The 27840-nt window shown below is 42.4% G+C and overlaps 1 protein-coding gene across 5 annotated transcripts in view; it reads right to left on the bottom strand.

Annotated features, from left to right (window-relative positions):
* Positions 1 to 27840, bottom strand: part of myo3b (myosin IIIB) — a 111647-nt gene that overhangs the window by 24493 nt on the left and 59314 nt on the right. For 4 of the 5 annotated variants that reach the window (XM_024405025.2, XM_024405040.1, XM_024405051.2 and 1 more), the window contains 10 exons: positions 25869 to 25948; positions 17114 to 17134; positions 16121 to 16198; positions 15627 to 15832; positions 13671 to 13782; positions 13379 to 13541; positions 13067 to 13147; positions 11432 to 11528; positions 8166 to 8205; positions 7185 to 7305 (listed from right to left, as the gene is read on the bottom strand). In XM_024405025.2, coding sequence (XP_024260793.1) covers positions 7185 to 7305; positions 8166 to 8205; positions 11432 to 11528; positions 13067 to 13147; positions 13379 to 13541; positions 13671 to 13782; positions 15627 to 15832; positions 16121 to 16198; positions 17114 to 17134; positions 25869 to 25948 — 999 coding nt within the window. The remainder of the gene's footprint in view (positions 1 to 7184; positions 7306 to 8165; positions 8206 to 11431; positions 11529 to 13066; positions 13148 to 13378; positions 13542 to 13670; positions 13783 to 15626; positions 15833 to 16120; positions 16199 to 17113; positions 17135 to 25868; positions 25949 to 27840) is intronic. The other variant, XM_024405032.2, reaches the window with a different exon arrangement.

The raw sequence follows: 27840 nt of genomic DNA, 5'->3' as shown, positions 1-27840 counted from the left end.
ATTATAAGGCACACTAGAAAAATCACAAGGTTTTCCAGATAATGGTCCAAAGGGCATTTCCTGCATCTGTTTTTAACTAATGCAGGCAGAGGATGTTATTACTTACAACCAATTTTCAATTTTTCACACTGAAATCAATCATTTCCACTGACGGCAGATTTGGGGCTTGACTTCTGAACAAATCTTCATGTGCTGGGAAAATCCCACAGTTTTCTGGAAGTCAATCATTTGTCAGACCTCTGTATAATGTATCATTACAGCCCTCCAGATTGAGCAGTGAGTACATGTTGGTATGTTGCACAGGGGAAGTCGGACAGTCATTGAGAAAACATCCTACGAGTGAACCAAGCAACTAAAATGTGATGGATAATATACATTCTTATAACCACTTCTAAAGATCAACAACTAAAGGACAACAACTTCAAAAAACAGGATATCTTAAAGGTATCTCAATTAACAATTATGTACCTTACTGTGAATGTTTTCAAATCAAAATCGTAAAATATAAACAAAAATAGCTTCTTAGCAAAGAGCAATTTCTCAAGCAAGAATTTTGCTAGGACTATCTGGGACAAGGTCTGAGTTGGGAGAAGAAAACTGAAAACTAGCTGTTAATGGAAGAGGTTTGGTCTATTGTTGAATTTACCGCCTGATGATGTCACCAGGCAGGCCAAAACTCCATCCCACCAAAATAGGCTGACATTTCAGGCGGTCTTTTCAAACAGCTTTTACACTAAAAGGGAATTAGTATTATTATACAGGATTAATCCAACCTCATAGTGTGGAAATATACATAAAACACAGAAAAATCTCATTTTTAACTGCACTGGGCCTTTAAAAGTTCTAGCATGACAAAATGTTCCAAATAACCCAAGCCACTTGTACGATACTAAAAGAAAAGTTGCAATATAATCTTATACCTTCATATACTACAGGTACGTTTGAAAATATTATTCTGTAGAAATTGTGATGATGAGTAGTTTGGAAGTACATCCTGTTAACTACTCTCACTGACATTAAGAGGATTATGGTAGGTAGTGGCAGACAGGAGTCCTCCTTCCTTCCGTTAAATTGAGTCTTCCTATCCACTCCAAATTTCAGCTACCTCTGCGACGCACCTGTAATTTCAGCCTCTATGATGGGTGGAGACAGACAGATAAATCAAAAGGTTGAGAGACAGTGAGAGAGGGAGAGTATTTGTCTGAGGAACACGGAGAGGGTGGATCATTTGTCTTGCAGATGTATGTTGATATGTTGGTGTTGGTGAGGGTAGGGGCTGGACTGGGGGAGTATGGCATCGTGGTTGCACAGTTAGTGGGAGGACATGTGGTAAGTGGTGTCAGAGTTGCTGGTAATGAGCAAGTTGGACGGTAGGAAAGTGGGATGGATCAGTAAACGCGGGTTTTAGAACATTACAACTGGGTAAGTCCATGTCCTAATGCCGTGTTCCCATTGACCACTCACAGCTGCAGCACAGCTCAGGGTGCCAACCAAATCAAGGCACAATGACTAGACTATACAGATGTAGGATCTTCATTATTTTGTTGCTGAGAATTTTCCTGCACTGCAGGAAATGCAAACTTATAGTATATTCAAGGTTTAAAAAGGCTTCTAAAGTTTGTAATTTCCACTTTAAAATGCCGGACTTGGTTTGCCCCAACAAAAAATGTATCAACCCCTACAAAAAAATGTCCATTAACAATTAACATTTTCTGTTGTTGCAGGATTATTTTCCTGCTGTTGCAAACTGGCTCAAATTAAGATGTTACATCTGTAGAGTCGAGGTACAGAACAATAACCTCGAAGGTACTGAGCCTTCCTCTTTTCCTTTCCTTTTCCTTCCCTACTCATCAAAAGACCATGTTAAGTGTCTTTCTAGAAGCAGTGGTAATTGGTCTCTGTGTTGTGACTCCTCTTTATCACTGTCTCACTTCTGACATGTATGTTTACCAGGACTATAATCTTCAAAAAACCTGTTAACATAAGTAGCTCAGCTTTCATAACCCATAAAGTCAGCCTCTGACTGATCCTCGGCACCAGCCTGTTTACCACACTGAGGAGCGTAAACAGCACTCTGATCATATCACCGCATTGCTCGCAGAGCCTTTCGTCTGCTTGACTCATTTTGAATTATTATTCATATTGTATTAATATTCAGGCTGGTGAGACAGGGAGAGAAGTTACATACTGTAAGTGTTCTGTTTACATGAATGTTTGGTGGATGCACCTTGCTGAACTTTCTTGGTAACAAAATGCTGCAAATCAAAAGGTTGACACGTTTGTGTGTCAAGCTTTGACACAAACCACATAATTTCATCATGGAAATGTGGGTAATTTTTGGTTGAGACGTTGATCGATGAGATTTCAACCTTTCTTCACCCACTCAGAAAGACATGCAGAAGTTTGTTGAATTCCCAATGTGTTTTCCCAAGGTTTTTCTTGTTATGTCACCTTTCCATCCAGTTTCTATGGGAGCAAAGTTATAATGTATAAAAACAAATTACGCCAGCTGGGATGGAAACAGGAAGATGGGGTAAAATTGTATACATTTTGGGGAGGCAGGTAGCCTAGTGGTTAGAGCGTTGGACTAGTAACTGAAACGTTGCAATATCGAATCCCCGAGCTGACAAGGTAAAAATCTGTCGATCTGCCCCTGAACAAGGCAGTTAACCCACTATTCCTAGGCCGTCATTGAAAATAAGAATTTGTTCTTAACTGACCTGCCTAGTTAAATAATGGTATAAATGCTGACAGATCATTTGTTCGTTTGACATGGTGGGATCTTTTGTGTCGTTAAAATTAATAATGAGAGAAATGGTAGTGGAAACCCCTTTGTGCAAATATTGACATCATTAGGAAGTAAACTTATGATGATGCCTCTCTCCGGATATACTGTACCCGTACATACAGCCAGCTGGGTTCTCAGTACATCGCACAGACAGGAATAAAGAACTTTCCAGGAAAAGAAATGCGGAGGTGTATGTTTGATGATTAACTACTCATGGTGTGATTGTGGAAACATATAGGAACTCAAGCCCTTTTGTTAACTCAACCTAGAATATCTCACAATCAAATGCCGACCGCATTACCTCCCAAGAGAATTCTCTTCGGTCATCGTCACAGCCATGTAAATTCCCCTATCCCGCTCCTATAGGCAGAAACACATACAGGAAGTACCCATGATAAGGACTGTTCAATGCTGGTCTGACCAATCAGAATCCATGCTTCAAGATTGTTTTGATCACGTGGACTGGGATATGTTCCGGGTTACCTCCGAGAATAACATTGACGTATACACTGACACAGTGACTGAGTTCATCATGAAGTGTATAGGGGATGTTGTTCCCACTGTGACGATTAAAACCTATCCAAACGAAAAAATCGTGGATAGATGGCAGCATTCGCACAAAACTGAAAGCACAAACCACCGCATTTAACCACGGCAAGATGACTGGGAATACCGAGTAGAAACAGTCCAGTTATACCCTTCATAGGCAATCAAACAGGCAAAATGTTAGCACAGAGACAAAGTGGAGCGGCAATTCAAAGGCTCAGACACAAGACGTATGTGGCAGGGACTCCAGACAATCACGGATTATAAAGGGAAAAGAAGCCACGGTGCGGACATCGACGTCTTGCTCCTGGACAAGCTAAACACCTTCTTCACCCACTTAGAGGAAAACACAGTGCCGCCGATGTGGGCCACCACCACTCCCCTAGACTGTGAGCTCTTGTTCTCCGTGGCTGACGTGAGTAAGACATTTAAGCTTTTTAACCCTCACAAAGCTGCAGGCACAGATGGCATCACTAGCTGCGTCCTCAGAGCATGCGCAGACCAGCTGGCTGGAGTATTCAATATCTCCCTATCCCAGTCTGTTGACGCCACTTGCTTCAAGATGTCCACCATTGTTCCTGTACCCAAGAAAGCAAAAGTAACTGAACTAAATGACTGTCGCCCCGTAGCACTCATGTCTGTCATCATGAAGTGCTTTGAGAAACTACTTAAGGATCATATCACCTCCCCCTTACCCGACACCCTAGACCCACTGAAATTTGCATTCTGCCTCAATAGATCCACGGATGACACAATCGCCATCGCACTGCCCACTGCCCTATCCCATCTGGACAAGAGGAATACCTATGTAAAAATGCTGTTCTTTAACTACATCTCAGTCTTCAACACGATAGTACCGTCTAAGCTCATCATTAAGTTTGGGGCCCAGGGTCTGAACCCCAACCTGTGCAACTTGGTCCTGGACTTCCTGACAGGCCGCCCCTAGGTGGTGAAGGTAGATAACAACACCTCTACTGCGCTGATCCTCAACACAGGCGGCCCCACAAGGGTGCGTGCTCAGCCCCCTCCAGTCCTCCCTGTTCACCCGTGACTGGTTGGCCACACACGTCTTCAACTCAATCATCAAGCTTGCACAACAGTGGTAGGTCTGATTACCAACGATGACAAGACAGCCTACAGGGAGGAGGTGAGAGGGCCCTGGCGGAGTGGTGCCAGAAAAAGGTTGAAAATGTGATGGAAGCACAATAAACTTTAGATTCTTATTCAGTACATGAAAATGTAAGCTTAAAAGTACATTTTGTGTGCGCTACAGCATCACGCACTGATTTTTATCTGCAACAAGTCCGTTCTGCAGATTTAGGAAAATTTGCATTAAAATCTGTCGCCAATTGGATGGAAACCTAGCTACTGGCAGTCACTCAACTAGCCCATGTCAGCTAACAATTTTTAGATTGGAAAGTTAATCTAGCCAGCTATCTAAACTTGTAGTAATCATGGTCAAATTACCGGTCACAATGATTTTGTCAGTCACTCTTCGATATTATATTAAAAACTTCAAACATTTTTTTCCAGCCTATGGCAAAATCTGTAGAATTGCAGGAAATTATTATTATTCTCTACACCGCATGGTAAAATGTGTAGAATTGCAGGAATGTCTCCACTGGGGGGGCTGCTAAAATGTTTTGCTGGCAAGGGGTTTCCCCAACAAAATTTCACCCAAAAGACTAGGACGGGTTCTGACAGCATGTGTGGGTATGGATGTGGGTACACAGACCCGTAAGTCACTGCGGCCCCTCATGATGAGTTCAGATTTTTAGTGGCCCCCACCCCATCAAAGTTGCCTATCCCTGCTATAGATAATCAACTCTCCAGTAGGATGTGCTGCCCAGTCTACTGTTTTTTTCTTCTGATAGTGTATATAACGGTGAAGATCTGACGCTGTTTCAAAGGTACAAATTCAACATATTTTACACTAGTTTTGTCTATGTAGAATTTTATTTTTACCATAATGACATAATTCTGTTGTTGAAAACAACAGTTTACGTTGATGACTTTCTGCAATCCAATGTATTTTTCACATTGACTCCATATTACAATACGTTGACATATTACATTGAAACAATGTTGATTCAACCAGTTTGTGCCCAGTGGGATGTAAAGAAGGGCTGCGTCTGTGGAGTGCTTTAATTCTCTCTTTCCTTCTTGCTTCCACAAAAGACAGCACTGCAGGTATCTGGCTAAAGCTGGAGGATAGTGCCTTAGCCCAGTGTTAAACATACACTGAAACAGACATCTTTGAAACTAAGGGTAATCTCCTCCTGTCTTGCTTTCACAAATGGGGCTGTCCTGGACCACACAGCACAGCTGAGCTCAGTCAAATTACTTAGAAGGGACTTAGCGTCCATCAAACGCAGAGAGGTTCCGGGTCGTGCCACAGCTCTTTTGGCCAAATGCAAAGCGGATTTGAATTTCCTGGGCTAATTTTCAACTTTCTCTGTTGGTGTCCTGAAACACGCCAGGTTCACCACAGCCCCAGAATATAAGCATTCACCAGGGGCGTCGGCAGGATGAGACACAGGAAGAAGCCTGGTCTCCAAACATCTGGCAGGGCCAGGCTTCCATGACTCGCTCAACCTCAGGATAAAAAAGGCCTCAGATCTGCAGGGATCAAAGTGTACCCTGGGTGCCTGAGCTACCGTGGCCTCCCTCAACGTATTCAAATATGGTTTCCTGAAAGCAACTTGAGCCATAAGCAGACCTCAGAATATAAACGTGTAGGAAAGAGATGATGAATACCTGAAAGTCTATGTGACCTCTACACACAACACAAGTGAAGCATTATGAAAGCCCATGGCTTATGGAAAATGAAAATGTTTTTATCACAGCATTTAGCATTTTGCCCCGAAACCAGCTACCCTGCTCTCAGGAGAAGGGAATTTCAAACCTCATTATTAATGGACCTAGCTAGTTATAATGAATATTTTCCCAATTTATAATGGCATAACTGCTTAATTATTTTTGCTAGTATAAACCAGGGAACTACAGTGGGGGAAACACTTTAAATGCATATTTCAATGAATGAAATTAAACTCAAACTGCTATTCCTTCCAGCATTTCCTTTCATATTCACACATCATAAATTCTTAAAAGCAGTCCCTTGTCAGCGGCAGTGATGCTTCAGAACGGGGGTCACCTGTATCCAGCATTACCGAATTAGCTGCTATCTAACCCAGACCTGCTGTGGCATGCTGACACTAATCCCGCGCCCGCTGGAGAGCCCTGTCTGTGTTATATTATCATGTCTAATCCTCGTAATCTCCCGGTCGTGTAGCTAAACGGTATTCCACCTCCGTCTCTTACCTCAGTCTCATAATAACATTAATGAAGGGCCGGGCCCCCATTACCCAGGCAGGCTAGTGGTGGGCTGGGTGACGGCCGTAATCAGCAGCCCCCTGCTCAACCACCCACTCAGCCTCCCAGGCAGCATGAATTAATGGAATTCAGCGCCTTGGGCAAAAAGCAAACCAAACATATGTTCAACAAATCAGGGTTTGTGTATTTTCTTGTCACCGTTAGTATGGGTGTCTATTAGAGCCATTGATGAGATCTTTAGCAAAGGGCTTGGCGTGTGGGAGAATGAGGCTTTGAAGTGCTATAGCTCCAATTCTAAAACCCCTGTGATGAGACGTTGTTTATGACCAGTTGACCCAGGTTAAAATAACATAAAAATATCACTCATAATACTTTGTTGTCAACAAAAAAAGGCAGGAAGGATTGGTAGGGATGAAAGGGTTCCTGAATTAAAAATGGCACTTTATCAATTAAAGCTGGATTTCTCCTGTCTCCTTACGTAATTACCTGCACCCTTCAGCTCTGTGCTCGGGCTTACCTTGTTTACACTGTGTGTCTCGCAGGCTGCCTGTCTCCCTGCAAGGCTTCACTACTGTGCCTTCTCTGACTTTGTCTCTGCTGTCATTTCTCAGTTGTTTATCATGGCGGTCGGGAGCAACCTTTAAAGAAGAAGCATAAACACAGCCAGAAGAGTACTGTCAATGGAAACACAAAATACACAGACAGACAGAAAGACACAAGTAAAAGCAGGCCGCCTATTTATTATTGTTTCTTAGTCATACTGGATTCAAATTCATTTATTTTTAATTCACTGTTTTGGCAGACACAACCCATGAATGTGTTTTGCAATGTTAATCACATGCTAATGCAATCGCATAGGCCCCGCTATTACCCCTACCTCCCTGCAAATAGCAGCACACTGACTTAATTGTGAGGTTGAAAATAACAACACAGACAGACCTCTCATATAAAGAAATTACCTTTGAATAAAAGAGCCATAGGAAAGTATTAATCTGCTTAACATTTCTAAGTACATCCTCCAAAGGATTTTGCTTTTTAAATCTTACATATGCTCAGCAGAGTTACTGCGTTTTCCTCATTTCATCCTTTCAACATCAAATGGTGAGCAGCAAAAATTGGATCAGACTTCAAAGACTGTGATGTGCTCCGAGTCACGGAGTGGCTCTTCTATTTCACATATTGAATTCGAGCAGGATATCAAAGTGCTACCAAAGAACCTCAGGTCTTTACCAAAAAGGGGTCTAACATCTGTAGAAAGAGAAGCGCAAAGACAAAATCACCTCCGGGAACAGCAAGCATTTATTCTCAGCCGCGAATTTCCAGCCTTTTGATTCTCCCATTCCTGTACCACCCTGTCTCTCTCTATTGAGATGGAGTTTGGAGCAAGAGAAGTCTTTTGTCTCAAGGACTCAAAAAACTAATGAATAATCGATGTTCAAGGGGCTTTGTAGAAGTACAGTATTATGCTAAAATATTCATTTCTCTGATAAAAACTTACCTTCTCTCTGTGATCATTGGAAGTGTGTCTGCCATCATACCTACAAAGGTGAAAAAGAGAGTTTAGACGACTGATCCTAAACCACCTATCACAATAGATTTCACCTGGTACAACATAGATAATGATATACAAACTATTATGCAAGATTTACCATCCTTCATCTTGTCTCTCTTTTCATATGACATATAGACACACGACTGAACACACAGTAGAGCAACAGAACAAAGCTGGGGGATATTATTCAGGATGGGCAGTGTGATGCAATAGAAACCTTTGGAGATAGACACAAACGTAGACAGTGTGCAAGGCACAGAGTGATATAAAAGGGGAAAGTAACAGTGTGTAGGTAAGAGCCCACAGATCTTAAAAAGGGGAAAATGGGCCAGATCTCGTCAAAATAAATCTATATGGAGTGATTCCAACACTGATTAAACAGAATTGTTAAGTTGAGGTTTGAAGTTTTCTCACCAAGGAATATGATTGTAAACATGGAGAAAAAATTCCCAGAAGAAAAACTTCTCAGCCCGGGTATACAACAAGCATAACATTTTCAGATGTGGAAATCTAGTCTTTGAGTCTGGAGAGATGCATTGCCGCCCTTGACCGACAAATTCAATAAAAGCAGAAATGAATAAAGATTTCAGCTTCTCCAACAAAATGGGGGATCTGTGCATCAGTTGGCAATATACTTCCAAACCCAAGTACTGCCTATGTATTTACTTTCTTTTAAAATATATATATAATACCCTTAACATTTGAAGATGATGGAATAAACCAATACTATTCCAAATAATAAGGCAAGAGAGAATCAAATAGTAGTCTTGAATGAAAGAACAAGTGTTGAAGGAGAGCGGTGCGACAGTCAGCTGGGTTGGACTTCACACATACTTCCTTAATGACTGGCCTGCCCATACGCTGAGTAAACACAAACTGCATTCAGCTCTTACATCTGGAGAGCAGTTCAGAGCCCAGCCCCATTTGCGGTCAGACAAGTGCACTATCTTGGTGGAAAGTTATTTATTACATTTATAAAAAGGAGAGGTGGTGCAATAGGAGGAGCTTCCTCTAGTGGTTGAAACAACAGTACATTAACGAGGGGAGGAAAGAGGTCTGCATAGTAGAGCTCAAGTTGAGTGACTGGTATGCAAACCCCTTTGCCCCATGACTGTGGTCTCTACCGGAGGTCTTTCTGTAACAACTTGAGCATGAGCTTGGCAGGGGTGCACACCAGGCTCAGATCTAATGGCCTTCAGATACACTTAACACTAAAAAACTACAGTAAACCACAAACAAACATACAAAAACACAGAATATCATCCCTATGGAGATTAGAGGTCGACCGATTATGATTTTTAAATGCCGGTACCGATTATTGGAGGACCAAAAAGAGCCAATACCGATTAATCGAACGATTTTTACAAATTTATTTGTAATAATGACAATTGCAACAATACTGAATGAACACTTATTTTAACTTAATACATCAATAAAATCAATTTAGCCTCAAATAAATAATGAAACATGTTCAATTTGGTTTAAATAATGCAAAAACAAAGTGTTGGAGAAGAAAATAAAAGTGCAATATGTGCCATGTAAGAAAGCTAACGTTTAAGTTCCTTGCTCAGAACATGAGAACATATGAAAGCTGGTGGTTCCTTTTAACATGAGTCTTCAATATTCCCAGGTAAGAAGTTTTAGGTTGTAGTTATTATAGGAATTATAGGACTATTTCTCTCTATACCATTTGTATTTCATTAACCTTTGACTATTGGATGTTCTTATAGGCACTTTAGTATTGCCAGTGTAACAGTATAGCTTCCGTCCCTCTCCTCGCTCCTACCTGGGCTTGAACCGGGAACACAATGACAACAACCACCCTCGAAGCAGCGTTACCCATACAGAGCAAGGGGAACAACTACTCCAAGTCTCAGAGCGAGTGACGTTTGAAACGCTATTAGCGCGCACCCCGCTAACTAGCTAGCTATTTCACATCGGTTACACGAGCCTAATCTCGGGAGTTGATAGGCTTGAAGTCATAAACAGCTGCTGGCAAACGCACGAGAGTGCTGTTTGAATGAATGCTTACGAGCCTGCTGGTGCCTACCATCGCTCAGTCAGACTGCTCTATCAAATCAAAAGCTTAGTTATAACAAGATAACACACAGAAATACGAGCCTTAGGTCATTAATATGGTCGAATCCGGAAACTCTCAACTCGAAAACAAGACGTTTATTCTTTCAGTGAAATACGGAACTGTTCCGTATTTTATCTAACGGATGTCATCCATATGTCTAAATATTCCTGTTACATTGCACAACTTTAAATGTTATGTCATAATTACGTAAAAGTCTGTCAAATTAGGCAGCCCAAACTGTTGCATATACACTGACTCTGCGTGCAATGAACGCAAGAGAAGTGACACAATTTCACCTGGTTAATATTGCCTGCTAACCTGGATTTCTTTTAGCTAAATATGCAGGTATAAAAATATATACTTCTGTGTATTGATTTTAAGAAAGGCATTGATGTTTGATTTCTTTTAGCTAAATATGCAGGTTTAAAAATATATACTTCTTGTATTGATTTTAAGAAAGGTATTAATGGTTATGGTTATTGGAGCAACAATACGCACCGCATCGATTATATGCAACGCAGGACACGCTAGATAAACTATTAATATCATCAACCATGTGTAGTTAACTAGTGATTATGATTGATTGATTGATTGTTTTTTATAAGATAAGTTTAATGCTAGCTAGCAACTTACCTTAGCTTACTGCATTTGCGTAATAGGCAGTCTCTTCGTGGAGTGGAATGAGAGGCAGGTGGTTAGAGCGTTGGACTAGTTAACTGTAAGGTTGCAAGATTGAATCCCCCGAGCTGACAAGGTAAAAATCTGTCGTTCTGCTCCTGAACGAGGCAGTTAACCCACTGTTCCTAGGCCGTCATTGAAAATAAGAATGTGTTCTTAACTGACTTGCCTAGTTAAATAAAGATTAAATAAAGGTGTAATTAAAAATAAATAAATAAAACATAAAAATTGGCCAAATCGGTGTCCAAAAACACCGATTTCTGATTGTTATGAAAACTTGAAGTCGGCCCCAATTAATCGGCCATTCCGATTAATCGGTCGACCTCTAATGGAGATAACTGAACCCTGCTGTCTGTGGCCAGACTTTGGAGCACCCTAATCATTAGGGCCTAATGGATACATCAACACAATCACACACTGAATATATCATTGGTAAAGGGATGAAGAAACTGACCCAAAATACTCGTTCCTGTCAGTGTGGCCTCCTGCCCCTGGGTGAGATCTGTGCCTCTGGATTCCATGGTCTTTACGCACTCGGTGGCCCCTGTATGCTGTGGATACAGTAATATGACTACCATCAATGCATTATTATCTGGGATTTAAATTCATTTCAGAGTATTAAGCTATGCTTAACTGCACAACTTAAACTAGATGAGACAAAGAAAAAGGACACAAGATGTTATTTGGAATAGTTTAAAGAACACTCATTAGTGTGGCTTGGGCAATTACTGACTGGCAACTAACAAAGCCTTGTAACTTACAATTTAGTAAACAAAGATGTTATCCAAGTGTAAAAAATTCTGCCAGTTAGTGGTACAAAAGTTGCATCCACTTTCCATCAATCCAAAAAAGGAGGGATTCATTTTCAAAACAATATGTGATGACAAAAGGGGACCCTAATGGATGGCACTAAACAGAGCGTGCCACGCTATTCAGTCAAAGGGCTTTGTGTTTTAGTTGTAAAATTACACACAGTGAAAAAGAATGTTGGAGTACATTGTTGAGCAGCTCTATTTTCCATGGTCTAATCTGATCGATGGTTAGCATGCCCCCCAGGCCCTGCTGAGATCTGAGGAGCCACCAGACTCATACATTTGAAAGGCATCTGTTTATTTAAAAAATGCAAATGCGGCCCACCTCAAAGGCTATAAGCTGCAGTGAACACACAATGTGAGCGTGTTGGAGTGTTCCGTCGGGGGGCTGAGGCCCCACTTATGTCAGGTTTGGCCTTCTCCTCAGCCCGTCCGCCCACACACAAACACGTCAATGTGGAGGTCTACAAAGAGATAAAGAGCGAGGGCCGACAGCGGGGCCTTTCTCACACCAAAAAACCTGTTTACCTATTCCATAGCGTTATTTACAAGGGTTTTAATGGAGGACATTTACACAAGGTGTGCAGGCGACTGATATGCTCCATGTGCCAGATGAGGGCAGCCCTTAGGAGAGCCACATAAAACAATGCCAAGTCTCCTCCCCCCCAGCCCTCCTCTACCCCTCCTCTCCCCTGCCCCTCTTGGCACCGTCCCTTGTCCTCCAATGAGAGGCTCAAAGGAGTGGGGGAGGCCCGCAAAGGTTAATGTGCCCACTTTGATCTTCGTCAAGGCACACTGAGTACGAATTAATTTACATTTCAGATGAAAAGGTTGACAGTATAAAAAGGCATCTTGTTTCTGGTATGTGAGAGCAGTGTAATAGACTGGGAATTTGACAGAGGAAGTTGTGAGGAAACAGAAGGGATAACCCCCCCCTCTCTTGCCTTTACTGGGAAAGAGATGAAAGGGAAAAAAGGATCTCAATATGCACTGTTCTTCTGAAACATGGGGACCAAATGCTGCCCAAACTTTCAAAAGCCTTTCCTTATACATTATTAATTAATTATTACGGTTTCATGGGCTGCTTATTGAGATCAAAAAGGTATTTCATCAAACCATAAGGTTTTCAGACCCTTATTCATTTCTCTTAAAAATATATTTTTAAAAACTCCAAAGCACATAATTTGGATATAGAAGTACATGCAATTTTCAGAAGTGCCCTATTTAGTGTGTTGAGTACTTCTGAGAACAATACAACCACATCTGCCATGCTTTACCTGATTGTATGCAAACAGCCGCGTCTTCCCTCTCCTTTCTGGTTCGCTTGAAATTCTGCCGGGTAGTGTGGCCCCTCCAGGCTACAGAAAGAAATAAGCTACTGATCAACCTCAGTCAAACAATATAGACGGCACATACAACATGAGACCCCACTTCAAAACAGAGCACAACCAGGTGGCAATGAACTCTCAGAGGTCTTATTATCTACTCTGAAGCATTGCTCTTTTGGCCTATATGGGTCACACTGTGGTTATCAAACTAATCTATTTTATGAAGTATAGTCCTCCAGATTAGGCCAGGTGGATGGCTACCTGACTGGATGACGACGGCCCCACGGTTCCTCTTCTCCTTCTCTCTGCGGTAGCGCCTCGCCCCCAGCCAGCCCTTGGTGTAGGCCTGCATCACCATCACCCGTGCTATCAGCTCTCTCAGCAGGAGGTTCAGCTGCTCCACATGGTAGTACTTCAGGAACACCTGACATACAGTAAACCCAGGGAGCTTAACATCGAAGCACCTCAATCCATGGACAAAGTTGCGATGCCATCCGTATGTTTTGAAACAAGAATCACTATAATTTTCCCTGGCTAATCATCATCACTTTACCTTTGTCTTCCCTAAGACCCAGTTCTCTAGTTTGGCCCGCTCCAGTATGGCAACGGCATTTTCTTTGCTGGAGTCAGGCATCTGGTGAGCCCGGAAAGCAAGGTAGTAATACCTATAAAAGGGGGGAGAGGGAAAGATATGACTTTCATCATAGGTAATCATATTTTTTGCTGTGATTCCGTGTTTTCAGACAGTTCAGAAACGTGCCTTTCATACAACTTCCAAATATATTTATATCTAAATTAATTCAATCGCCATCCGTGGATCAGTGCACAAAGAAAACGAGGCTCACTGAGGCATGAGTCACTAACAGAGGCCTATTGTCTGAGCTTTTCTGAATGGACTATGCTCTCTTATTTCAATCACTACACAGATGACGCCCATCTGTGTTAATCAGCTCCAGTGCATGTCTCCTCTACTTCATTGTCTAAGGCCCTTGACTGTCCCGCCTGTCACAGTTTATAAAACACCCGCATAGGACAGAGCTGATATAACTGTTTGTTCAGGGACATCAAGGCTCCCAAACTGCTGGTTCAATCCTTGTGTTCTGGTGTTGGTCAAAGAAAAGAAAAACAACAATGGAGATTGAAGAAAATCGTCTTTGAAACCCCCCCCCCACCTCATTCTACAGCCTTTCATTCTAATTCCTGTTGATACCTGTTCTTTCTTTGATGGTAAATACAAAGCACACTCCTTCGCAACATCAGACGAGTCTTTGATATGAGAGCACAAATTTAAATCAGTTTTGCACTAAAGGTGCAGTTTAACTATTGAGTCTGTCAGAATTATTTCTGCCTGGTTTGGATGGGATAGATTTCAAATGGCAAGGTTGAAAGCCAGGGACATGTCAGGATATGGCCTCCTGTACTCCAAACAATAGATAGGTCAAATCAATTTAGTAACACAACAGGACAGTAGCTTTAAACACTGCTAAATGAGAAGCTAGACCCTCCCCCCTCCTCACACACACCTGCATGTACACATTCATTCTATCTGAGGGTTAAAAGGCGATTGTCAGGTGATGCACTATCACTTTTAACACCAAATCAAGCGAACCCTCAACTAAAATAGCCTCACCAACAATGTCGGAGAATTGGGACAGGCAGAAGAACGACATGTGGTCATTCAAGGTTTCCTGCTTGAAATCCGGCTAAATTAAACACACAATCTTTTAAAAGCTCCCCTAGAGCAGCGAAACTAACCAGCCATCCCACTGCTTTTTACACAGGCCACAAGCACAAGCCCAAGCTAATTAAATTGTACATCATATTAAAGCGCCCCATTGGAGGTGCCTGGAATATTTTTCAAAGGATAATTGATCAAACGTAGGTTTCCTACGTTTTCCCAAGGACCTAGTTTGAGTATGTATTTTATTCTTGATGGGTCGAGGAAGGTTTAAATCCTTGTTTTTTTCAATAGATGGAATTCTTATTATGCTCACACTGGCAGATGTTGCCAGACATTTGAAAAACAAATATAAACCTTATCTTATATCTGTATCTAACCCAATTTCGTCATTACTTCATTACCCACCTGGGGAATAATGGGGTTCTATCTCAGATATGGACTGTGTCCAAGACACTGAGCATAAAAACAAACCCTTAATGAATAGTAAAGAAAGAGGAATTAAAATGTCTATGGTCAGCCTCAGAGTTCCTCTCTGTTTGAATTGTGCCCTTATTTCCAAGTCCCGTGAAGTGAACCCACCCAGTTAAGAGAGTTGAACACACACAGTTAAGAGAGTTGAACCCACCCAGTTAAGTGAGTTGTACAGGATATAGCCAATTAGTGAGCCTATTGCTGTGCTCAAGTTTGAACTCCCATCTAATTAAGGAAGCCGTGTTTTGTGTGATGTAGCACACACAGTGCGCGTGTTCCTGCTCTACCACTGGGGTTGTGTCGGCACTCAGAGTGCACATCTAGCGCCGCCGCGCCCGGACTCACTGCAGTTGTTACCTGTTAACAAACTCTTCGAACAGGATGCGGTGGGAGTAGCCCTGGCGGCGGATGTTCACTGTCTCCAGGATCCCGGTGTAGCGCAGCTGCACCATCACCCTCTCCTTAAAGAAGCGCAGCGCCTGTCTGTCATCGTTGGGCTTTATGCAGCGCACAAAGTGGGGTTGACCCACCACCATCTTAGACAGCAGATCCATCAGGGAGTACTGCCAACGCAGTGAGGAGACAAAGCAAGGCGACGTGGGCGGAGCATAGAAGGTGACAGGGATTATTCTTTGCATTATGCATTACTTCCTAATGTCATCGCGGAATTCACAGATTCTGTGCTGATGCTGTTTTGTTATTGTGTCAGCAAAACAATATTTTTACTGGCACACTCCTTGATAAAAATCGACCCAGAAATTAAAACCCTTTTCTATTTTTGTACTGTATTAGAGGTCAATGAAAAACATTGCCGAAACGGAATGGTTGGGTGTGGTGATGGTGATACATACCCGGAAGTAGGAGGCCACTGTCTGTCTCCTCATGTTGGTGGTTTCCTCAGGGTGTCGCATCATCTCCATGGTGTCCACCTAAACACAAGCTGTCCCATTAACTCCTTCCTCACAATGGGATGGACCTGAATACAGTACATTGTTGCTTGTACTGTGTTGTCTGGGAAGGGTAGCAGCACCATAAACACTTAAGGCCAACAGTGTAGAGAATGGATGTGTACAGCTGAGGGGCATGGGAGAATTGCAGCTAGCGCTGCACTGTATAATGAGGCTTGCCATCTCAAACCAGATAGTCCTTCTAACAACGGATTAACCAGGACACATTATAAGCATTCTAATGGCCCGCACACTTCATGGCTTCATAAAAATGAATGACGCAATCAATATTTTATAGTAAGTCTACACAGCAAAGTGCATATCTTAATACTTATTTCATCTTAGCACAGGGGGAAAGGTATGTCAAACATTTTCTGAACAACTTCATGCAGTAATTGGATGTCTTGGCAGCGTCTATGTTGAACGCTGTTCAGACAGAAGTACCAGCAATCATCCCCTTTCTGTTCGACTACTTCTGCTCATGTATTTTAACAAGGGCCGTCCATACGTCTGCACTAGTTCAATCATTTGTTTGCAATGATAACTTTTACCAGCTTCTCATCTATTAACTGTTTAGAACTTTCCACAGATTTTGATTGGGCAAAGGAGAACATGCATTTCACATCAATCATATTTCAGAGTTTGACTCATCGTTACCATGTACTTTCTTTACACAAAATATAGTAGTGTAGCTCATAAGGTGGTTTGATGCTTTACAAAGAGTGTATGAAAATGTCACAATGTCAAACCACAGAGAAATTGAACCCCTCCACGTGATACCAGAAGCCAGCCATTGGAAACAGTAAAAATGTTCAAAATGTTAACTGAGAAAAATAAGAAAGTCATGCAAGATAAGGTAGAAGGTAAAATAAAACAACAACCATAGGCTGTTCTTACCTTCAATAGGTATTTGGGAGACTGAAAACAGGAAGGTGTTGTTGAGAAACATGGAATGAAAGGAAAAGATAAGAGGATAGACAAGAGGATAGACAAGAAGTAAAGAATCTGAAATCAACCTTAAGGGGTATAGCACCAAAAATCATAATGTGAGTCATTTCTTAATATACAATATTTGACAATTGACAAAATCTTAACAGGACATTATGATTTTACTGCATGCTTCCCTTTAAAAGAGGTTAGTTCAGACAGTGAGAGATGAATAGAGCAACAGAGTATTTTTCTTATAATTACTTTTATGGTACACTAAGTCAGTAAAGTCTGTTAAGAACAAATTCTTATGTACAATGACGGCCTACCCCAGCCAAACCCTAACCCGGACCCCACTGGGCCAATTGTGCGCCCCCCTATGGGATTCCCAATCACGGCCAGTTGTGATACAGCCTGGAATCAAACCAGGGTCTGTAGTGACGCCTCTAGCACTGAGATGCAGTGCCTTAGACCGCTGCGCCACTCGGGAGCCCAGAGCCTTAATCATGTGTGCAGGTTTGTCTGCACACATGACTAAGTGGCTTTGGATAAAAGTGCCTGCTAAATGGGATATAGTATTATTATATATTAGGTTCACTACACTAGTTAATAGGGAAGATATAAAACCAGATAACCAGAGGGCTGGAGCAGGATGTAATTGTTTATGGCCTAACTGTGGCCTCATTTTGGTTAGAGGCCTGTAACATGATGTTCCAACAAACGTCTACCATTCAACATGTTGTTCTTTACAATAGGAATTGTACGAGAAAGCCTTACCAGCAGTCATCATTTAAAGCCTCCTTCCTAAAAGCTGTCGATGGGGTAAAACACTGAGATTTGCCCCCTTTTAACGATGCATCTTTATAGTGTCAGGGGGATCCCAGTTAAGGGTAGAGCATGGTGCACTTGGACCCAAATCGTTCTCAACGTTCAAATGATTCAAATTGTTTTCAATGATCTCGCAAGCTGCTACAATGGACTAACAGCTCAAGTAAATACAATGTCAGTCACAACTGCCTGAATCTGAACAATACTACCAGACAGATTGGAGATAGGCAGCACCACAAGCAAGACAGAGAGGATAGCCAGTCACAAGGGAATGCTATGTTGTGTTTGATTTCTAACAGTTAGTTTTTGAAGTACTCCCTGTGAACTCATACACAGGGCTCTATTTGAACAAACCTAACGCAATTGTGAATCTTAGCGTTGGGCGGTTGTGCTATAGGTTCGGGGGATGTGTCAGAAATATTTGAGCTATTTTCACAAACACAATTATCAGCGCAGTTGCTGGCGTTGGCGCAAAAGGGATGGATTTTGATGAATAAACAAGTTGTGGGAGTGTCGAGGCTTGGCCCCTCACTGGCCAATCAGAACGTGCTCCATAGCTAAATACAGGTATGTGCTTGCTTTGAGTGATGCATTTAAGTTATTTTATGTATTGCCTTGGAATCAACTCCAATTCCAATGTTAGTCCATTAAAGTTTGTTAAACAGCTTACAGAAACAAAATACGTAATACATGTATCACTAGCCACTTTAAACACTGCAACTTTTATATGTTTACATACCCTACATTACTCATCTCATATGTATATACTGTACTCGATACCATCTACTGCATCTTGCCTATGCCGTTCTGTACCATCACTCATTCATATATCTTTATGTACAGTGGGGCAAAAAAGTATTTAGTCAGCCACCAATTGCGCAAGTTCTCCCACTTAAAAAGATGAGAGAGGCCTGTAATTTTCATCATAGGTACACTTCAACTATGACAGACAAAATTAGAAAAAAAATCCAGAAAATCACATTGTAGGATTTTTAATGAATTTATTTGCAAATTATGGTGGAAAATAAGTATTTGGTCAATAACAAAAGTTTATCTCAATACTTTGTTATATACCCTTTGTTGGCAATGACAGAGGTCAAACGTTTTCTGTAAGTCTTCACAAGGTTTTCACACACTGTTGCGGATATTTTGGCCCATTCCTTCCGTCCTCCATGCAGATCTCCTCTAGAGCAGTGATGTTTTGGGGCTGTTGCTGGGCAACACGGACTTTCAACTCCCTCCAAAGATTTTCTATGGGGTTGAGATCTGGAGACTGGCTAGGCCATCATAGAAATGCTTCTTACGAAGTCACTCCTTCGTTGCCCGGGCGGTGTGTTTGGGATCATTGTCATGCTGAAAGACCCAGCCACGTTTCATCTTCAATGCCCTTGCTGATGGAAGGAGGTTTTCACTCAAAATCTCACGATACATGGCCCCATTCATTCTTTCCTTTACACGGATCAGTCGTCCTGGTCCCTTTGCAGAAAAACAGCCCCAAAGCATGATGTTTCCACCCCCATGCTTCACAGTAGGTATGGTGTTCTTTGGATGCAACTCAGCATTCTTTGTCCTCCAAACACGACGAGTTTTTACCAAAAAGTTATATTTTGGTTTCATCTGACCATATGGCATTCTCCCAATCTTCTTCTGGATCATCCAAATGCTCTCTAGCAAACTTCAGACGGGCCTGGACATGTACTGGCTTAAGCAGGGGGACACGCCTGACACTGCAGGATTTGAGTCCCTGGCGGCGTAGTGTTACTGATGGTAGGCTTTGTTACTTTGGTCCCAGCTCTCTGCAGGTCATTCACTAGGTCCCCCCGTGTGGTTCTGGGATTTTTGCTCACCGTTCTTGTGATCATTTTGACCCCACTGGATGAGATCTTGCGTGGAGCCCCAGATCAAGGGAGATTATCAGTGGTCTTGTATGTCTTCCATTTCCTAATAATTGCTCCCACAGTTGATTTCTTCAAACCAAGCAGCTTACCTACTGCAGATTCAGTCTTCCCAGCCTGGTACAGGTCTACATTTTTGTTTCTGGTGTCCTTTGACAGCTCTTTGGTCTTGGCCATAGTGGAGTTTGGAGTGTGACTGTTTGAGGTTGTGGACAGGTGTCTTTTATACTGATAACAAGTTCAAACAGGTGCCATTAATACAGGTAACGAGTGGAGGACAGAGGAGCCTCTTAAAGAAGAAGTTACAGGTCCGTGACAGCCAGAAATCTTGCTTGTTTGTAGGTGACCAAATACTTATTTTCCACCATAATTTGCAAATAAATTCATAAAAAATCCTACAATGTGATTTTCTGGATTTTTTTTCTCCCATTTTGTCTGTCATAGTTGAAGTGTACCTACGATGAAAATTACAGGCCTCTCTCATCTTTTTATGTGGGAGAACTTGCACAATTGGTGGCTGACTAAATACTTTTTTGCTCCACTGTACATATTCTTCATCCCTTTACACTTGTGTGTATAAGGTAGTTGTTGTGAAATTGTTAGGTTAGATTACTTGTTGGTTATTACTGCATTGTCGTAACTATAAAAACAAGCATCTCGCTACACTCGCATAAACATCTGCTAACCATGTGTATGTGACAAATAAAATTTGATTTGAAATAACAAAATGTACAGTAGACTTATCCCATCTTTGCTAAATTTGTTAACTTGAACCTGTTTGCAGTCCACATTGTCCTCTCACTGTCAGCACATTGTCCTCTCGCTGCGTTTATTTTCAGCAAACTTAACATTGATAAATATTTGTATCAACATAACAAGATTCAACAACTGAGACATAAACTGAACACAGACATGTGACTAACAGAAATTGAATAATGTATCTCTGAACAACGGCGGGGTTAAAATCAAAAGTAACCGTCAGTATCTGGTGTGGCCACCAGCTGCTTTAAGTACTGCAGTGCATCTCCTCCTCATGGACTGCACCAGATTTGCCAGTTCTTGCAGTGAGATGTTACCCCACTCTTCCAGCAAGGCACCTGCAGATTTCCGGACATTTCTGGGGGGAATGGTCCTAGCCCTCACCCTCCGATCCAAAAGGTCCCAGACGTGCTCATTGGGATTGAGATCCGGGCTCTTCTCTGGCCTTGGCAGAACACTGACATTCCTGTCTTGCAGGAAATCACGCACAGAACAAGCAGTATGGCTGGTGGCATTGTCCTGCTGGAGGGTCATGTCAGGATGAGCCTGCAGGAAGGGTACCACATGAGGGAAGAAGATGTCTTCACTGTAACTCACAGCGTTGAGATAGCCTGCAATGACAACAAGCTCAGTCTGATGATGCTGTGACACACCGCTCCAGACCATGACGGACCCTCCACCTCCAAATCGATTCCGCTCCAGAGTACAGGTCTCGGTGTAACGCTCATTCCTTCGATGATAAACGCGAATCCGACCATCACCCCTGGTGAGACAAAACTGTGACTCGTCAGTGAAGAGCACTTTATGCCAGTCCTGTCTGGTCCAGCGATGGTGGGTTTGTGCCCATAGGCGACATAGTTGCCAGTGATGTCTGGTGAGGACCTGCCTTACAACAGGCCTACAAGCCCTCAGCATAGGCCTCTCTCAGCCTATTGCGGACAGTCTGAGCACTGATGGAGGGATTGTGCGTTCCTGGTGTAAATCTGGCAGTTGTTGTTGCCATCCTGTACCTGTCCCGCAGGTGTGATGTTCAGATGTACTGATGCTGTGCAGGTGTTGTTACACGTGCTCTGCCACTGTGAGGACAATCAGCTGTCTGTCCTGTCTCTCTGTAGCGCTCTTAGGCGTCGCACTGTAGGGACATTGTAATTTATTGCCCTGGCCACATCTGCAGTCCTCATGCCTCCTTGCAACATGCCTAAGGCACGTTCACGCAGATGAGCAGGGACCCTGGGCATCTTTCTTTGGGTGTTTTCATAGTCAGTAGAAAGGCCTCTTTAGTGTCCAAAGTTTTCATAACTGTGACATTAATTGCCTACCGTCTGTAAGCTGTTAGTGTCTTAACAACCGTTCCACAGGTGCATGTTCATTAATTGTTTAATTGTTTATGGTTCAATCTGGTGCAGTCCATGAGGAGGAGATGCACTGCAGTACTTAATGCAGCTGGTGGCCACACTAGATACTGACTGTTACTTTGCATGTTCATTAATTGTTTATGGTTTATTGAACAAGCATGGGATTTTTACAAATTTTCTTTGAAAGACAGGGTCCTGAAAAAGGGACATTTATTTTTTTACTGAGTTTATGTGTATACTGTCTTTCATACCATCTATTGCATCTTGCCTATGCCGCTCTGTCATTGCTCATCCATATAGTTATATGTACACTACTGGTCAAAAGTTTTAGAACACCTACTCATTCAGGGGTTTTTCATTTTTTGTAACTATTTTCTACATTGTAGAATAATAGTGAAGACATCAAAACTATGAAATAACACATATGTAATCATGTAGTAACAAAAAAAGTGTTAAACAAATCAAAATATATTTTATACACTGCTCAAAAAAATAAAGGGTACACTTAAACAACACAATGTAACTCCAAGTCAATCACACTTCTGTGAAATCAAATTGTCCACTTAGGAAGCAACACTGATTGACAATAAATTTCACATGCTGTTGTGCAAATGGAATAGACTATAGGTGGAAATTATAGGCAATTAGCAAGACACCCCGCAATGAAGGAGTGGTTCTGCAGGTGGTGACCACAGACCACTTCTCAGTTCCTATGCTTCATGGCTGATGTTTTGGTCACTTTTGAATGCTGGCGGTGCTTTCACTCTAGTAGTAGCATGAGACAGAGTCTACAACCCACACAAGTGGCTCAGGTAGTGCAGCTCATCCAGGATGGCACATCAATGCGAGCTGTGGCAAGAAGGTTTGCTGTGTCTGTCAGCGTAGTGTCCAGAGCATGGAGGCGCTACCAGGAGACAGGCCAGTACCTCAGGAGACGTGGAGGAGGCCGTAGGAGGGCAACAACCCAGCAGCAGGACCGCTACCTCCGCCTTTGTGCAAGGAGGAGCAGGAGGAGCACTGCCAGAGCCCTGAAAATGACCTCCAGCAGGCCACAAATGTGCATGTGTCTGCTCAAACGGTCAGAAACAGACTCCATGAGGGTGGTATGAGGGCCCGACGTCCACAGGTGGGGGTTGTGCTTACAGCCAAACACCGTGCAGGATGTTTGGCATTTGCCAGAGAACACCAAGATTGGCAAATTCGCCACTGGCGCCCTGTGCTCTTCACAGATGAAAGCAGGTTCACACTGAGCACATGTGACAGACGTTACAGAGTCTGGAGACGCCGTGGAGAACGTTCTGCTGCCTGCAACATCCTCCAGCATGACCGGTTTGGCAGTGGGTCAGTCATGGTGTGGGGTGGCATTTCTTTGGGGGGCCGCACAGCCCTCCATGTGCTCGCCAGAGGTAGCCTGACTGCCATTAGGTACCGAGATGAGATCCTCAGACCCCTTGTGAGACCATATGCTGGTGCGGTTGGCCTTGGGTTCCTCCTAATGCAAGACAATGCTAGACCTCATGTGGCTGGAGTGTGTCAGCAGTTCCTGCAAGAGGAAGGCATTGATGCTATGAACTGGCCCGCCCGTTCCCCAGACCTGAATCCAATTGAGCACATCTGGGACGTCATGTCTCGCTCCATCCACCACAGACTGTCCAGGAGTTGGCGGATGTTTTAGTCCTTTAGTCCAGGTCTGGGAGGAGATCCCTCAGGAGACCATCCGCCACCTCATCAGGAGCATGTCCAGGCGTTGTAGGGAGGTCATACAGGCACGTGGAGGCCACACACCCTACTGAGCCTCATTTTGACTTGTTTTAAGGACATTACATCAAAGTTGGATCCGCCTATAGTGTGGTTTTCCACTTTAAGTGTGACTCCAAATCCAGACCTCCATGGGTTGATACATTTGATTTCCATTGATAATTTTTGTGTGATTTTGTTGTCAGCACATTCAACTATGTAAAGAAAAAAGTATTTAATAAGAATAATTCATTCATTCAGATCTAGGATGTGTTATTTTAGTGTTCCCTTTATTTTTTTGAGCAGTGTATATTTTCATTTGTTTAACACGTTTGTTTACTACATGATTCCATATGTGTTATTTTATAGTTTTGATGTCTTCACTATTATTCTACAATGTAGAAAATAGTAAAAATAAAGAAAAACTCTTCAATGAGTAGGTGTTCTAAAACTTTTAATCAGTAGTTATCACGTGAGCATAAATGAGTCGGGAGACAGGCGCAGGAATGCGTAATATTTTTTTTTATTAAGCCCAAATTACGGCGTGCCGTGTAAAGGCACGGGGACGAAGACCAAGCAAACATGTAACAAAACACAGGGTAGAAACCAAAAACAAAAGAGCGAGGTGTACCTTGAATAAATAACACACGCGCACAATGATTAACACACGGGACAAGACCCGTAATCATCTGCCCAATGCACAATGGCACGAAAGCCAAAACACACAGCACAGGTACTCACACGCACCAACGAACATTGTAACAATAATGGGCCGACAACGGAAACCAAAGAGCACACTTATACAAGTACTAATCAGTGGGAATAGGGGACAGGTGTGCGCGATGAAAGTTCCGGAGGGATCCGTGACAGGAGTGGAAATATTCCTATTCCATTCCTTGACTTAGATTTGTATGTATTAGGTAGTTGTTGTGGAATTGTTAGATTACTTTTTAGATATTGCTGCACTGTCGGAACTAGAAACACAAGCATTTCGCTACACTCACAATAACATCTGCTATCCATGTGTATGTGACCAATACAATTGGATTTGATTTTGGAATGCGACATTCGACGAGCAGGTGTCCACATACTTTTGGTAATGTAGTGTATAATGTTTTATTGAAACCATCGTACAGATCGCATTTACACTTCTCCAGAAGTTGCATTGCATGTGTGCCACGGACGTTCTCACCATAAAACCAGTACAGTGAATCATTCTAATAAGTTTGTTTTTAATACAATTAAACGAAAAACAAACAGTTGGGGAATCTCAGCGCACTGTTAAAAAGGGAATGTCAACTCGCTGTTTTGCTCCTCTCAAGCATTATCTTTTAATAAAGCTTTGCTGATTAAGATTTATCTCCAAGCGGTCTCGCGAGCCAAACACTTTATGTATGGTCTTGACTAGCCTACTTGATTAAATTGGCAAGGACAAAAAGAAAACAGCCTTCATTGAGAGGAGGGGGGGCTATGTGTGGTGTTTAATCAAATAAATCGAAATGGGGAAAAAACATAACTGTTTTATGTTTCTAAATATGAAGTATCCAGGCACCAAAAGCACATCTTGTCCCATGTGCAGATGGGCTGTGTTTGTCACGGCTGGATAAGCTGCATTTCCGCTGTCAAAATTCATGCCATAACCAACTGTGTTACCGCTAAAACCAGCTTTTGGTTGGTCTTTTTAAGGACACACCTCCAATATTTCCACCCCTCCCATCTGAGAGCAAGCGAGCTGATATAGACAGGTAAATTGCTGAATCTGACGTTAGAGCTAAAAAAAATGCCAATGTGGCAGTTTTTACATGATGAAATTGCAAACTTAACGTAAGTTTAACACTAGCGCTGCTTTAACGCCAGCCAAATATAGAGCCTAAAGAGTGACATGGTCTCAACTTGGATAAAATAATAGCCCTTAAAAGGGTTTAAAGGATCCTTCGGGATACTTCCCCAGAGACATGAACTCATGGACAGCATTTTTAGGTCTCTGCATCCATTACAAAGAAAGTTAATTTCGAGAGCCAATGCTCAACTTCCTTCAAAATGCACACAAAGACAAAAATTTTTATCCACGAGTTCATCTGACTCTGGGGAAGTAGATAAAGGGCTTCATTTACAAAATCCTGAAGTATCCCTAAGGGAGAGAGAGCCCACCTTGTTGCGTCCTGAGCTGAGCTGGGGTGGCAGTGACCTTGAAGCAGCAGTGACTCTCGCCCTGGAAGTGGCCAGATTACCTATTCAAACCAACACAGCAAAACAACAAGTCAATACAATCCCACATACTTTATGAACACCTGCTCTTTCTATGACGTAGACTGACCAGGTGAATCCAGGTGAAAACTATGATCCCAAATCAGTGTAGATGAAGGGGAGGAGACAGGTTAAAGAAGGATTTTTAAGCCTTGAGACAATTGAGACATGGATTGTGTATGTGTGCCATTCAGAGGGTGAATGGGCAAGACAAAAGATTTAGGTGCCTTTGAACGGGGTATGGTACTGTAGGTGCCTGGCGTACCAGTTTGTGTCAAGAACTGGGTTTTTCACACTCACCAGTTTCCCATTTGTATCAAGAATGTTCCACCAACACACCATAGGACATCGGGCCAACTTGACACAACTGTGGGAAGCATTGGAGTCAACATGGGCCAGCATCCCTGAGGAACGCTTTCGACACCTTGTAGAGTCCATGCCCAGCAAATCAAGTTAACTGCTGCTTTCAACAAGCATGTCTCTTGAGAGCAGGCCAGTTCCATTGTGGACCAGTGTGTTGGGTAACCCTTTAGGTAGACAGAAAGGGCAGTTTAGGACCTCACCAGTCTGAGCTGGATCTCACTGCAGTGCTACAGTCACTCCCGGACAGACGAGAGGATATGACCCGAGCATATGCAAGACAGTCTGAAACATTTCAAAGTTTCTGCACAAGATGTCCAAATGTTTTCTCTGGCTATATCTTCAGAGGCTAAACTGTGATTAATAGCAGTGAAAGAAGCCTTTGAAGCAGGATTGGTGACATCAAAGTCCTAATCCATGGGTGGCAGGATTTTTATAATGAGTGGGAAGTATCTTAACACATTTCAAAGGGTTTACTCCATGAATAAACAATAGCTGCACAGATGTGCCACACACACCTTAGAAAAATACGGCACCAGAAACAGGAGGCAGTATTAACCAGGCTGCAGTGTACACTCCGAAGAAAACCTTTGTTTTCGATGAAGCTAAAGCTGAATTGACAGACAAACAATCGTCCTCGATTTCAGATAGACCCGTACATCAATAGACAAAGATGAGGTCATTCCTTTCACTATAATATAACACTTTAGGTAAGTTCTCAAGGGTTAACGACTGAGAATGATCAACCTAAAACAACTATGGTGTTAGATCACAATTCTGTTGTTCCAAAAGACGAACAGTCAGTTTATATTCTACAGTATGACTCATACAGTTTTGCATCTCTGGAGAGATAGAAATCAATTTTTGATGGGTTAATTAAAAGTCAGATCACGTCTAACTTTAGAACATGAATGTCCTGCTCTCGCCAAAGGCTTTGTTTCAGGCCAAATGAATGTTTTGTCACATCACACTCACACAGCTGTAGTCAGGACAGTCCACAACATTTGATGTCAAAAAGCATATATAGTAATTACATCAATGGTAATAACAATGACATTGTGTTCAGGGTCTGACAGTCAAACACTTTACTATTCATATGTCTGTAAGATCCAGCAACAATATTCACGATATGGTATTTAGGAACTCTCCCTTGTCTAATTCAAATTATAAACGGGGTAGTTTGGGTACTGGATGCTGATTGGCTGAAAAAGCATTTCAGCCCTGTGTATACCAGACAATATACCATGGGTATTATGCAAAAATACTTGTTTAATGTTCTATTTATGTTGGTAACTAGTTTATAATAGCAATAAGGTACCTCTGGGCTTAGTTGTCTATAGCTAATATACCACAGCTAAGGGCTGTATTCAGGCACTTTGCTTCACGTCGTGTCTAAGAACAGCCCTTAGTGGTGGTATATTGGCCATTATAAACTGGGTGGTTTGCGCCCTGAATGCTGATTGGCTGACAGCCGTGGTATATCAGACTGTATACCACGGGTATGACAAAACATGTA

Source organism: Oncorhynchus tshawytscha, linkage group LG03, assembly GCF_018296145.1.
Source record: "Oncorhynchus tshawytscha isolate Ot180627B linkage group LG03, Otsh_v2.0, whole genome shotgun sequence".
Classification (NCBI taxonomy): domain Eukaryota; kingdom Metazoa; phylum Chordata; class Actinopteri; order Salmoniformes; family Salmonidae; genus Oncorhynchus; species Oncorhynchus tshawytscha.
This window is presented reverse-complemented; position numbering and strand designations above follow the sequence as displayed.